Below are 15012 nucleotides of genomic sequence, written 5' to 3' on the forward strand. Positions count from 1 at the left end.
GAAGATCTGCCATGTTTGTATTTCTCTAAACCAATCACAGTTGTCTTGGGCAGAGCTCAGCACAGGATTTGCACATCAAGAAGTGAGCCCTGGCATTAAAATGTTTAAATCCCTGCAAGAAAAGGTAACAGCTGCCAGCTTGTTTATATTTATACCATTAGTGACCCGGGTGCTAATTCGCTGTTTTATATCTTGGAGGTTGTTGTTGTCTCCCAGGGGCTTTGAAGACGTAGATAGTGGATGTCCAGATGATAGCTGAAACCAAGCAACCAATGGCAGACTTATGCACGCTGTATGCATAAGCCTGAAAAACTAGTGTGACTGTCAGCCATCATGATGGATGAAGGCATTGTCCGTCAGCCCAACCCTCATGGGGACTTGTTGTAGGGAGTGCATCCTGGATCAGGATTATGCCCCCTTAAAGGCAAACTATGGAGAGCTGGAGAAAATAATCACTTTCAGTCGTTACCCACAACTCGCCAGATGTGTGTGGCAGCATCTGCATCCACAGAGACCCTGTCTGAACCATCTCATTTCTCATTATTTTGCTTTGCTCAGGATGCTTTACCAGTCCAAAATGTTGGTATTTAAAGTCTCTACAATCAGCTGTCTTCCTGGTGTGTTTACACACAGCAACTGACAAATCCTGCTACTTCTAAGCTAATTACAGCTGGCACCCAAGTAACAATAGCAAACTGTCAAGTTTAAGGCTGGTAAAATGGATTTGTATTTCAAATTAGGTGCATGTATTACACATTAAATGACTTTTCCTTATTTGTAAATAGTTGCCATCAATATGGCTTCACCCGTGCACACATCACTTTGCATTGGAATATAAGACTGAATACAAACTGGTCTTGCTGGCTTTTCCCACTAAGGTTTTATAGAACACGATTGCATGATTTACAATATTTGATGTTTTATTTTTGCTGACACCGTGGTTTTTCTTAAAGCAGTGTTTTAAGTTTCTACTGTGTGTGTGATGTAGCCCTTAATTTTGTTGTCACTCTAAGATTAAACTAGAACATTTTTTCCTACATCCAGACTGTCATGAATAACCTCTGGTATGATAGCTCAGGAGAGACAGTAGTTACATTCATATATTCATATTTTTTCTAGTCCTTTTAAAATTTTCCACTTAACTTTTTAATTTCACAAGCATTGTATGAATTGTGGAGGAGGATTTTTCCACCAGCCATGTGTGCACAAGCCTGGATGATGAATGAAAATGCAAAAATACAGACATATCTACTGTTGATGCTACATGAAGTAATAGGTAGTCAGTGCAAGATGATTGAATTAAAGTGATCTGTACCAACTGAAAGCTTATCTCCAACATTTTGTTCATGGTGGGAACATGATAGAGATTTTTTGACAGTCAGGAAGAAAGAGAATTGCAGTATCTTAACAAGGAGACATAAAAGAGATGCAGAGATTAAAGAGTGGATGATTTTTTGATATTGCCAAAGGATAAAATTGGTGCAGTTTTGGAAATGTTTTTGATCTTGAAATATGAGCTCTGAAACTGTCTTACCTATTTATTTAGGTATTGTAAAATGTAATTGCAATTCGTATAAATGGATGTTTTAATGGTAGATATTATTGAAATATTTTTGTCGTTTTTATGGCAAATTGCAGAAGTGTATTGCTGCCATGCCAGAAAAAAGAAAAACAGATCAGCGTCATGTTAAATGTGACAAGTTCATTGGTTATAACAAGATGTTTTTCACACTATAACAAGATATTTTCACGTCATTAAAACATACAAACTTATCCTGTTATACCTGGAAATTTTTCTTGTGTTCATAATATATTATTTATCTTGTTGTAACTTAAAACAATTAATGTTATAATGCGATAACATTATTTAAATGTGATAACGTAAGTGTTATTGTTTAAATTATATTGCCATTATAAGAAAAAATAAATAGTATATTATAGTAATATGAAAAGTTTGTTGTTTAAATGTGATTCTGCTGCCATAAATTGCAAAAACAACAGACGTTTTTAGTCACTCCACCAGTTGTGCCTCGACTCTTTAATCTGATGAACTGTCAGTATGTCACGATGATGACTAGGAAATAATGCTGTTAGTGTCTTTGCAGGTGTGTGTGTTTTTGTGTGTGTGTTACAGAGAGAGAAAGATAGCGAGAGGGAGAAAATATTAAGAGTTTTTTAGGACCCTCATCAAAGCAGATAAAACAAAGCCTTTTCATCAGCCCTCTGTTCAACAGGCAATAAAACACACATCACATCCAGCTGATCAGCAGCAAATCATCCCCGAGCCTCTTCAAGGCATTATCTGAGGTATTATGCAGGACACACACACACAGATACACACATACGCACGCGCTCACAACACAAACTCAATGCTCTTCCCACTCATGTGTACATTGGCTGCCAGAGCTGTCTTTGTATCCCATCACCATAACAACTGCCTCACCGAACATCGACAAAAAAAAAAGGAAAAAGCCAAAGTGAATTTCTCTCACTCAGTTTGACTTGGAGATGGTGAGAGTGGCGCTCGGCAGCTCCTCGCAGCATGTCGACGTGGTGTGTGTGTGAACAAGAGGAAGGCTTGTAGAGGCAAGCGGGCTACAGATGACTTGGTGTGAAGAGAAAGGGGGTGTGTGATGTGAAATTCGGAAAGGTGTCGTAGAGTGTGACTTTTCAGAACGAGGGATACTCGGTACATGATGCCGCACATGGTGAGTGTTTAAACAGCTGCTGCATTCTTGCATTCTTCATTGTTGCACGTGAGTGTTTGTATGTACGTGTTGTTGTATTAAATGTCTTGTGCTAAATAATTAAGTTGTGTATAATGTGATGTGTGTTAGTGTGAGTCTGGAGGCTTTTGCACGTGTGGATGTTATGTAATGAAAGAGGCTGAGAAACCTTGAGAAAATGCAATAGTGATGAAAGTTCTCTGTGAAGCTCATTTGGGAGAGTAGAGATATTGTTAAATCCTTCAAGACACATATTAAGCTATCATCCATGTTTTCATCTATATTTTATACATTCAGTATTAAACTATACTGTAGTAAATTTGTTTTAATAATTCCTCTTTTGCTCGATGTCTGTTGCATAGTCACTAGGTACATTCTGGGCTATAATTTTATGTTTCAAATAATCCAAGATAGATTGCCTCTCTGATTCTTCAGGCCATAGTAATCTATTATAAAATGTTAGTGCTGATACTTCAGTCGTAGCTACATTTTTCACTCTATACTCTACAGGCTTACACACATCAGCAGAGGTGATGAATATTTTTAATCATAAGTCACAGAGGAAATTAAGTGTATTTGTGTGAGTGTGTGAACAATATGTCTGTTTTAGGATTTGGATGGGTAGGATTTGCACATGGGTCTGTGCATGTGTCTGTGCTTGTTTTATGAAAATGGTTTTAAACATCGGCACTAGACCCAAGGATGTAAAAGTGTTGCTCTCAGGCTCTGTACAATATTATAACCATTGCATCTGAACACAAAATGAGACGTTAGCTGCGGGATCTCATTTTCTTGACACTAAGCTGCGAGTGAAAGGTCTTCATTTCAGTGTTACTTTACAGTCCTGTCCCCGTCTTTTTTGGTCCGTCCTATTATAGCATATATATCTACCACACATGGTCCATTTGCTTGGCATGACAGAGCAGAAATAAAACCTTCAAACACAGAAAGTAGAGAGCAGCGACTTAAGCTTTCATCTCCAAACTGCATTATTAAACGTCCCCATCCACATGAGTCTTACATCAACACGAGTCTTACATCACCCAATCACAGCTGTCTCTTCCTCTACTTCCCTCTCTTCCCATTCCCTTGTCTCCCTCCATTAGGCAAACCTGAAGAAGTTTATGGAGTATGTACAGCAGAGGAACATCGAAAAGGTCTCAAGGTTCCTGGAAAAAGGCCTGGACCCCAACTTCCATGATCCAGACACGGGAGGTGAGGAAGTCTGTGTTAAGAAGTAGAAGTATCCCATCCTCAGTTAACTCAGCGTCTTTTCAACCTTGATTTGTCTTTTCTCTTCTGCTTTCTCTATCTTTGTCTTCACCACAAAATGACCATGTATGGATTTTCTGAAATAAGCCTTCTGCAAAGCTGGATTACTCTCTTTGCTAATCTCCTCACGTTTATGCAAATGTTTGTCTGGCCATAAAGGAGATTTCCCTGTTGGGTGACCTGTAGTCTGACAGAGGAGCTGTGAAGCGAGGTGAACATGAGAATAGGTTGGTTTAACACCAACAGGAAGCAGCCACTTAGGCAGAGCAGAGGGTGACAATCATGTCAGCCAAAGCAGTTATCAAAATTCAGAGTCAATGAAAATTTTTATAACTGCAGCAGGCAATTTTGTCATCAAATATTGACAGTTTCAATTGTTGGAAGACAAATGCACAATAATGTCACTGGAAATCTGATTCTTCATATCGTTTGCTTGCTCATCCTTGGATGTTACAGAATGTCCTCTGACGCTGGCAGCACAGTTGGAGGGATGTGCAGAGCTCATCAAGGTGCTGAAGAGCGGAGGGGCGCATCTGGACTTCAGAACAAAAGATGGCATTACTGCCCTACACAAGGCCGTGCGCAGCAAGAACCATACAGCACTTATAGTGAGTATAACACAAACAGAGACACACACAATCACACCAGAAAGCTGACTCACCTCTTTTATTTCTTTTGCTACACCAATTGCCTGCTTGCAAACTTTCCCTTTGGGAAAGACGAGTTTGCAGGCAGGCAATCTCTAGCAGAGGGTGCTTGAGCAATTGAGTACAGAGGGTGCTTGAACAATTGCTAAATATGTAAGGCTTAACATGCCCTCTTTGAATGGGCTGGCATATTCACTGAATGGCCTTGTCTGTGTCTGGTTTGAGGAGGCTTGTAACCTAAATGAAAGGGTTTACATGAGTCATATAATTGATTTCCTGTTGAGCCAGAATTGTTGAAATTGGAATTGGTTATTTCCGCTCAGTCATTGTCATTGTTCACATATTCAATGTCACTGGGCTACGTAAGATACATAAGCTGCTGCTGTTGTTGGTATATAGCAGGTTTATGAAAGATGATGCTCTAATTTACCTTCTAATTTAAATAGAATCTATAATAGTGTTTTTACAAGTATTTTATACATTTACATGCCCTACAGTACAGGAATGCTCGATAGTACATTTGCAGAGATGCGACTGAATTAATCAGTACTACTGATTGAAGGATTACTTTGCTGAGGTTCGTTGAGTTTTTTTCTTTAGGCAACCTTTAACTTTTGTTGATAGCATATATAAAATATGGCCCTATGCACTGGTCTCTTTGACCGACCTTCACATTGCTCAGTGATGATAGATGCAACAGAGGCTGGGGCCTGTATGAAATAATTTAAGCATTGTTCCCTCCCTAACCTTCTACCTTTCGCTCTAGACATTGCTGGACTTGGGTGCATCACCTGACTATAAAGACAGTAGGGGGTTGACGCCTCTCTATCACAGCTCGATGGTTGGAGGAGACCCCTACTGCTGTGAGCTGCTGCTGCATGATCATGCACAGGTCGGATGTGTCGATGAGAATGGCTGGCAGGAGATACACCAGGTAATACACATTCACACGCACACACACACACACACACATAGAATAATGATGGGTTGTGTGCAGAATACAAATGCAGGTGCAGGGCAAAAGGTCTTGTCTGGTTTCCGGGGTTTCATTGAATTGATTTTTTTGTTTTCCTCAATTTGAGAATTTCTTTTGTGGTGGTCGAACCCCTGAGGGGGGGTCATGTGCTGGTGGGAAGCTCCAGCTTGGGAAAGATGTAATTTTTTCCATTTTGGCAGATATTTCAATCAGTCTTCACTTTAAACTACATTTTTAAAGCAGAAGACTCTTCAGGATCCTCTCTTTGAATTTCTTGATGATACTTCTCACTCAAGTTCTTGATACTTGGAAACACTGTGATAACTTTGTTTATACTTCTCCTGCTTTGTGAGCATCAAGAATTCTTTTTCTCAACTCTAAACAGATTTCTTTTGTTTTTGGCATGACGCTTTCTCAAGTGACAGCTCAAACCCTTACTGAAGTTTTTATACTATGTAAATTGGAGGATAGCCCTCAGTTTTAACTTGATTTTTCAAGCTTTGAGCATTAGAAAGTTAAAGCACATCATTGCACAACATTGGTCTGTGCTATGGCTCAATAAAGAGGTCAGTTCTTTAGGGTGCTAATAATATTGACCCTGGTAATTTTGTTTCCTCTGAAATAATTCTGTTATTGTTTGCAAACAGAAATAATTTATGCTTTCTAAAGAAAACTAGTATGTTTAGAAAATTCCTTGCGGACTAATAATTTTGTCCTCAACTGTAGGTAGAGGAAATCTGGGAATATTTAGGAAAACAGTAGGAAAACAGCCTCTCTTCTCCTGGCATTCGCCTGCTCATTCCCTGTTTAATCGGTGTTTCCTTATTTTTCTGTTATCAGTGACCGTGGTCAAGTAGGCTGCCGCTGTGTTGCTATGCTTGTTTGGATTATAATATATCTGATTCCAGTTTAAATTCTGCTAATTGATTTCAATTCTCAATGATTCTGGATTCGAATTCTTTGAGGGTCGTGCATTCTTCACAGCAGAGCTGCGTGAAACACTAATTACCACAGATAAATGTCACCAGCAGAAACACTCAGCTAAGCTTGCTATAGCTAGGTAGACGTTTTATGGTGATCTCTCTTCTGGTTTCTTTAATATTTTGGGGTTTAATACTTAGGCTACTTTGTTGTAATGATAGTATCATTGCAAAGCATTTTGTAGCACAGCATTCACTAAATTCAGGTGATTGTTGCAAGAACTTGTAGTCACCTGAGCAACTCAGCAATGACTGAGTATGTTAAGTGAGAATAATGTTAGACTTATGATTTAACAGACATTAGGAGATGAGAAGACATCTGAGTGAAATTTGCAGGAATCAATAAGCAGAATGGAAATTAAAATTTCTCAATGGTTCCTTTGGAATTAGATTTTTACTGGGAATCCTTCTCAATACTCAAACCTAGGGCAGGATAGGTTTTCATTTTGCTCTGTGATTTTGTTAGTTCTGTCCAATAATCCATGTATTCTTCATTTTCTTTCATCATAATTTGGTTTGGTGTAATCTATTGAGTGTATGTGTTCTGAGGTTGAGGTGGTGGTATAACAATAACCTGATTGGTTGACGGTTTGCTTCAGCTTCAGGACAAGTAGGCAGAGAGGACGTCTTTGTGGGTTCAAATCCTGTCAATTTGTGTTAATTGTAGAAAATGGTTCTTGACTTGTGAAGAGCAAACAGAGCATATTGTGTGCATTTTACACACGTACCGCCTCCAGGCCTGCCCTGCTCTGTAAACATAATGCAGGCTAGTGCCTACATGCTGTTTTTGTTTGTGTCAGGGCATTTTAGCTTATGTCTTAGTAGTGACAGAAATACACTGGAGGTCTGAAGGTTCTTGTACTGTAAATGGACCCAAACAAACAACTGCATTCCATTGCTGGTACTGAATATGAGTAAGTGGACATAGGAAATATTAACAAGTGAAGGATAATCAGGCAAAGGAATCAAGTGTTTTATTTATGTGCAAACCTTCTTGAGTCTAATCTGGAAAAAAATGTATCATCAACATAGGAAGTAACACCACACTGTCTTTATTTTATTTGCTGCCAGTTCTCCTGCATCAACCTTTCATTACCCACATGTTCCCACCAGCTTTATCTTTCATCTGTTATTCTCCTTTTTATCGTTACTTACACTGCATCTCAAGGTCTTGCTATGACTGTAATAATGAGCAAGACAAAAAGTTCAGAGTTCAATTTTTTTCTTTCCTTGTGATGAGCTCAATTGAGGTTAGTGTTGTGGGATAAAATATAGATTTAAACAAAGGTTTAAATTAAGTAGTTATTGGTGAACCATGGTAACCAATGTGTTGTGGAGTGTTTGTGTGGGAAAGTACAATGGGGCTCATGCAAGAACCAGTTGTATGTAGGGGCTTCTGGCACAACTTCATCTTGCTTCCAAGATGCATGAAGAAGAGGAAAAGGATTCAAAAGTATATTGAAGTATATTTAACAACATTATTCTCATACAATGAGAATATACTTGTTAGAGTTTTACCTCTTAGAACCAGTCATACGCACAGATTTGTGGCACATACATGCAATTAAAGAGAATTTTTGTTGCCACCAATTTTACATACTTCAAATTTTCCCAATGGTTGAAACAAAATGTATTTCACGCAAAATAATATTCTGTTAACCACATTATTATTATGATCATTGCCAGTATAGTGAGAGGTTTCAGTAGTGGTTGGGAGAATTCTCTCACTCTGCCTCAGGGTCTTCATGCAGGTCACTGCAGGTGCAGTGTCATCCTCTGTTGAGCCTGACAGTGTAACATCACTTTCTGTAGGCCACAGTATTTTGTCATCTGATATCTCTGTGATTGACGTCCCCTTGACCACCTCTCGTATCAGTCATGGACTGCTTTACTTTGGAAAGACATTCTTCAGCATCTGACTTCATGTAGCTTAAACCATTCTGTCGTAATATTACGCTGCTCTGATGACACGTCATCGGCGGCTGTACCATTAATGTTTTATTGTTTAGAAAATATAAAAAACGACTACTGACACTGCTAAATGTGTTATGGGTTTGTCCGCTGTTGTCTGACAGCATGATTTAAAGCTCTGCAGTGTCAAATTCTTCTTTCTATTGTTGCATGACATTTTTGTGAATGACACTTGCTCCCACACAGCAAATAAACAGATAGCCTCGCTAATAATGTGCTGTGATGCCAATGGTCAGATTCATGAATGTGCATATCCTCATGAACAGGTAGCAATCAGTCTGCAGTGAGTGATTGATAACAGGTTTGTGCAGTTAAGAGACCTTGGTGAATTTGAATAGGAACAGAGAATTTCGTGGGTTTTTTTTTAATTTTCATAAAAATAAGAAAATGTTTGTGCTTGAAGCCCTCTGATTGTTTTTTCTCACACACCACATTCTGCTTTCCCCTAAAGGAAGCATGTTCAGGTACGACTGTAGAGAGAAATGAAGGCGTACACTGAGGGAGAGAAAAGTAAGGGGCTGTTTCTGCCCTCTCATTGTGTGAATACAAATGGAAGGAGAAATAGTTCTTTGCTGAATCAGTTCATGTTTATATCTTTAAAAATTCAAGATACTGTGCAGTAAACCCTCAGTCCAACGCATTTTCTCCCCATCTCATTTCTTTCACCTTCTTCTTGTTCCATGTCTCCCTTTTTCTGTCCTTCCTAGCATTAGTATTCTAGTCGTACATGTTGTGTACAATAGGATACACTGCTGAAGGTCTGATAACCAACAACAATCCCAACATCATTTGTGTGCTGTCTCACTGCTGTCACACACTCTTAGAGAGACAACAGAACACAAGAGGCAGAAAACAATTGCTGGGCAGAGTTGGTGCGCTTCTTTGTCAGTGACACAGGGCAAAACTGCAGAGTATGTGGGGAGAAGAGAGATGAGATAAAGATTAGATGGGAAGTTTATTGCTCACAGTCATGTGAAACAAAGGAGCTGAAAAGAAGCATAACTATTGTCAGAATAATTTTAGTTTTAGATTCACATTTAGCCTCAGGTGATACAAGCAGGATTTTCTTTTGCTTTTAGAGACTGTTAAACAACATGAGTGGGGAGAATTAGCCAAAGGGAAAACACAATTCAATTGTTTTAACATTTCCGAGGTTTGCATGTTTGAGTTTTTGTTACTGTTTAGGTGATCTGTAGGAACCTGTATATGGGCTGTATTTTGTTTGTTAGCTTATTCAAGCTGTGTCATAAGTTTATGGTGCAATGGTGGGGGGGTATGGTTTATGGTGGGGATGGGGGGGTATAATATGTCGATGCTGCGGCACATGTAAATGTCAGAAGGTAGAATCCTACAGCGCCCCACAATGGTTGGAGGACACCATTACGCGGCTCCAAAGCTCTGGAATATGAATTTAGCAACATGGACACTAAACAAGCCTCCCAGATGGTGAAAACTCTGACTGGATGTCAGAACTTTTCACCACTGAACTGAAGTTCAGTTTCATCCTCCTGTAACCTTACACATAATAATAACAATTAACATGATCATTATCATTATCATCATCATCATCAAGAAAAAAGATTTCTGGTATCTGTATATTATCGGACAGACAGGAACCGAAAAAAGTTGGATTGCACATCTCTAGTTCATATTGCATCAATCTTCTTCCTTCACTGTGATTGCTCAGCTCACAAAAACACAATGTGTTGTTGAATCATTACGCTAACTTGCACTTTGGCATGTCATGTCACCTCTAGTTAAAACCCAGCTTCCTCACACTTTTACAAATCTTGTTTTTGTTCTTCCTCAGTACAACAAAATATAAAAATAAATGTTAAAAATCAGATTATGATTATGATTGATCCCTTTTGACTTTGTAAATAAACAAGGGTTGCCTTTGTAAAAAAAACTAAATGTGTGAATCTGTCCTTTCAGGCATGCCGCTATGGCCACGTGCAGCACCTGGAACACCTGCTGTTCTACGGCGCTGACATGAGTGCCCAGAATGCATCTGGAAACACCGCTCTGCATGTGTGTGCTCTCTACAACCAGGTACTATTTTTTAAAAATATCTAATACGGCTTGTGTGCTTCCACACATTGTGAGTTATTCTTCATACTACTAAGGCTTGCAGCAAATACTCACAAGCACTGTCATTGAAGGTGATCGCCAATGTTGTGTTTGTGTAGTGGGTTGGTGGGGTTGGTGTGTCTGTACATGTGAATGGTAGCATTTATACATGGACATTACGTAAGTACTGTATGTAAGCATGTTTAGTTTTTGTCCGTTTGTCCTCCAAGAGTTATAGGAGCAATCGATGTGCTGCAGCATTGAATGTGGTGGGGCGTCTTTGTCTTGCTCAAGGACATTTATACAATGCAGACTTGTTAATGTATAGGACCTTCTGATTTGCAGGTTAGCATTCACGCTGTTTTTCTCCACTGTTTATGTGTTTTCATGCATATGCACATTTATTTGTACTTGAGTGGCAGTCTGAAGCAGAGGTATCCTTTACCCGGTCATTATCTCCACTGTATGTGTTGGCTGCTGTGATAATGGACTGAAAGAGGGAGATTGAACTGAAGTGACCCAGGTGGGTGTGTGGTGCCAAAATGGCCAAAGATCGGGGTTTTTTCTCTCGTGTGGGTTGCCATCACTGCACATTTATGCACTTTGTCCACTGTAATTTGGATGAAACTGTTTTTTGTTGTAGTTTATTATTTTTTTGATGCTTTGTATTCAAATCAGACCCATACCTCAGAGACTATCAGTGCCAGACTGGGACTGTGTGCAGTTGTCCAAGGTTATAACTGTCCCTATAAGCTGAACTACAGTGATATCCTTAGGCTCTAATCCATGAGTCCAGACTGAAGATCATATCTTGGCCAGTATTTCCACTAATTTTCTTTTTTGAATAGTTTGGCTTCAAGGATAACGCTGGGGTTGATTTATGTTTTTCTTTTTGTCCCATAGCAAGACTTGAATCTTTTTTGTTTTAAAGTGGCACAGATATATAGCTCTATTTTTAAAATAAGACGATGTGATAGTTTACATGTTACTCAAGCAGTAGTGCATTTGCAAATAGTACACTTTTTGGGGACTAATTTCAGCTGTGCATTAACACACAGTAGGTGCTCCAGTGAGCTCCAGGGATTTAGCCATTTCAATGCCATGGCTCACCTTCCCATGTGCGAATGTGTCACCAAAACAAGTTACCTTGACACTATTTTGCAGGGCCACTGTTGATGCATCTTGGGCTTTGTGTTATTCTTGATGATTGTGGTTGGTTTAAAAAAATGCAAACAAGCCACAGTGTTTTTTCTACCTATAGCAGAATGATAATGAGTGGAGCACACAAATGTCCAGGACAGAGAGGAATGTACAATATTTGGCTTTGGCTACACATGCAGTTCTTGTATATGGGATGAAATCAAGCTTATTTTTGTCAACAGTTTTTTTGGAAATAAGAAAAATATTACATTTCCAGCCTTAAGTCATTTTCTTTAACTTCCACAAAAATCAGCATCAACTTCATTCCTCAGAGGGAGAAATCGTTTGGAGATTTCCCCTGCCTGAAATGATGGTAGGGGTGGTTGTGTTTGTGTCACACTCTGTGTAAGATCCTGGAAAACATCAGTGGTAGTAGCAGCTTATAAAGTAATAATATATTTTTAGGTTGTGACCTTAATATATCACAACCGTATGAGGTTATGAGGTTGTGATAACAGCATATTTTTAAAATATGAATGAGTGTGTTCTATATCAGGAGAGATGATGGCAGTGAAAACCAGCATACTCCTGGGAAAATGGGAAAGTGTTGTTAGGTACAGTAGGCCCATGTGCTGTGTTGTCCCCTTTGGTTAGAAGCTGTTCAAAGAGAAACATGTAACTGGGTGTACTGGAAGAGGCTTTTCTGCTGCTTCATTGGGAAATAGAGACTAGTGCTCAGTTCATGAACATTAAATGAGCACTTTACTCCTCTCTACTCTCTCTCTCGTGCATATAAACAAGTGAAAAATGTGTGCTTGCATTTGTGTGTGTTCGTGTGTTGTAATTGTAACTGTGTACTGCTCGGCTAATTCCAGTCATGAGGAATGACCTGCTTTAACTAGACTGAAACACCATAGTCTCAGGAGAGAAACAGTGTGTGTGTGTGTGTGTGTGTGTATGTGCGAGCGAGCGTGTGAGCAAGTGTGTGCGCGTGCATGCATGTGTGTGCGTTTCAGAGTGGGTTTAGGAAGCACAGCATCAAAACTTAATACATGCTGTTCATAACACAACCACATGACTGAAGTAATTACATGTTCCACTTCTCTGTGGAGGAAGGGGTTGTGTGTGTTTGGAGCCAGAGGGGATATAATCAAGGATATAATGGATGAATAGTTTAATTTACAGTTACTTGTACAACTTCTTGTAAGTCTACAGTCCAGTAATGGACCTTGCACCAGCTCTTGTGTGCTCCGCCTGTTAAGACTGGCTGTTAATCCTGCCAGTGGAGGCCGAACACCACGTTGAGCTGATTGATCCCAGGAACAGTGTCTCCTAGCAGGGTTTCCAGCAGGCTCGAAACAGTCTTGGCTTGAGTAATTATGTAGCATTACAAAAAGAAATGGGCTGGTAGGATTGACCGTGAAACTAGAAGTCCAGAGAAAAAGATCAATATATCTTGATGGAGAGAAAAAAAGAGAGAGAGAGACAGATAGATGGCAGTGGGAAAGAGTAAATGAATGATGAGATAACATAATCAGCAACAGAGTCCATTCATTTAGCCATTAACATTTACTTACTAGGTTTTTACCTTGAGAGATGCGATCAGAGGCAGTGAATGGAAGCATTGCAGGGGTCTTTTACCTGCCAGACACATCCATGAGAAGTGGTTGGAGGAATGATTGAGAAAGGACACAGCAGGTAATGGCAAGTGGGGACGCCACTGATGAATGGAATTGAAGAGAGGTGGCACAAGACACACACAGAACTGCCCAAAACCAGCCAGATCAATGACACTGTGGGACTCTGTAATAAACTGTATAAAGGAAATATGACTGCCTTTTATGCTACTCCTAGGTCTAGGTGATTTCCCTGAAAAATTAATCAGGATAGTGAAGTTAATATTGATAAATGCTGACCATGCAGGTTGCGACTGATACCACGTTGTGCTGTCCAAAGGGTGGTGACGACTAAGGTGATAAAATAAGTTTGTTGTATTACCAGTCGGGATGGTGTTCTGGCACAACAGTGTTCTGATAGACAGTAACTCTCCTTTCTGCTTATCCGCATTTGGGTTGTGGTGGCAGCAGGCTAAGCAGATGTCCCTCTCTCCACGAACACTTTCCAGTTCCACCTCCGCTCGCTCCTTTAAACGTGAAGGGGCAGCGTTGCTGCTCCAAGCTCCCTCTGGATGTTTGAGCCCCTCACTATACTCACTATAGATAGTTGTCCAACTTAAAAAACAATGAAAAATGCCATTCTGTCAAGTCGACTGGTCTGTTCTTATCTACGCTCATTTTGTCATGCTGTTTCTCATGTGTTGATGATGCAACTGAACTGTTAAATGATTGGCTGTTTGTGTTTCACTGGTATCACACTCCAAAGGATTTGATGGGCTGTTAATGAGCTAGGATGTATTTGTGATGTGCTTTTGATGGTGGTTTGCATTTAATGCATTTAAATGAAACTATTGAACATTTCATCAAACTACTTTCTTATTGCTATTGATGACCTGTCTATCACCAATAGATATTGCTATTGTTTTATCACCCAGGCCTATATGTTGCTGTTGTGCACAATACCAAGGAAGATTTCAGCTCTTATTTAAAATTACGACCTTAAATTGTGCATCTTATGCGGTTTATACATTAGTCAAAGTCCAATATAAAAACAGGCTCTGCATTCAGTAGAGAGGGGCAAATCTACTCCCTCTGTTCTAATGAGAGAGCGAAACCTCAAATGTATAAATGTGGATGTGAGAGGTACCATCTGTCACACTCTTTACACATGATTGACCCGCGTCATTACTGTAAAGTGCTTGACTTAGCTCGCTGTGTATTCCTATGAAGATAATGTAATCACATCTAGCAAACCATGGTGAGGGCTACTGGAATGGTTTTCTTAATGAATTCCTATAGGAAGCCTTGGAGAGAAGAGCAAGACAGATGGCCCAAACTGTAATTGGCCTCCCTGTGTGTGTGTGTGTGTGTGTGTGTGTGTGTGTGTGTGTGTGCAAGTGCGAGTGTGTGCGCGTATATGTGTGCGCGTATATGTGTGTGCGTATATGTGTGTGCATGTCTGTGTTTGCTATACATCTGTGCAAAGGGTGTAGAATATTTCTGAATAGCACAAAGTCAAGAGTTCTGCTGTTGAAGTTCTCAAACCTTCATAAATTTGATTATTTGAGAATGTAATGTGTGTTAACATGGACACCAGACAAAAAAACAAGGTTA

The 15012-nt window shown here is 39.6% G+C and overlaps 1 protein-coding gene across 2 annotated transcripts in view; it reads left to right on the forward strand.

The window, feature by feature from the left end:
- The window catches only part of shank3a (SH3 and multiple ankyrin repeat domains 3a), a 265366-nt gene that overhangs the window by 144451 nt on the left and 105903 nt on the right, over positions 1-15012 (forward strand). For both annotated transcript variants that reach the window (XM_084735097.1, XM_084735098.1), the window contains 4 exons: positions 3833-3941; positions 4455-4606; positions 5412-5579; positions 10508-10624. In XM_084735097.1, coding sequence (XP_084591223.1) covers positions 3833-3941; positions 4455-4606; positions 5412-5579; positions 10508-10624 — 546 coding nt within the window. The remainder of the gene's footprint in view (positions 1-3832; positions 3942-4454; positions 4607-5411; positions 5580-10507; positions 10625-15012) is intronic.

This window comes from Lutjanus erythropterus, chromosome 13 (genome assembly GCF_056507025.1).
Source record: "Lutjanus erythropterus isolate fLutEry1 chromosome 13, fLutEry1.hap2, whole genome shotgun sequence".
Classification (NCBI taxonomy): domain Eukaryota; kingdom Metazoa; phylum Chordata; class Actinopteri; order Lutjaniformes; family Lutjanidae; genus Lutjanus; species Lutjanus erythropterus.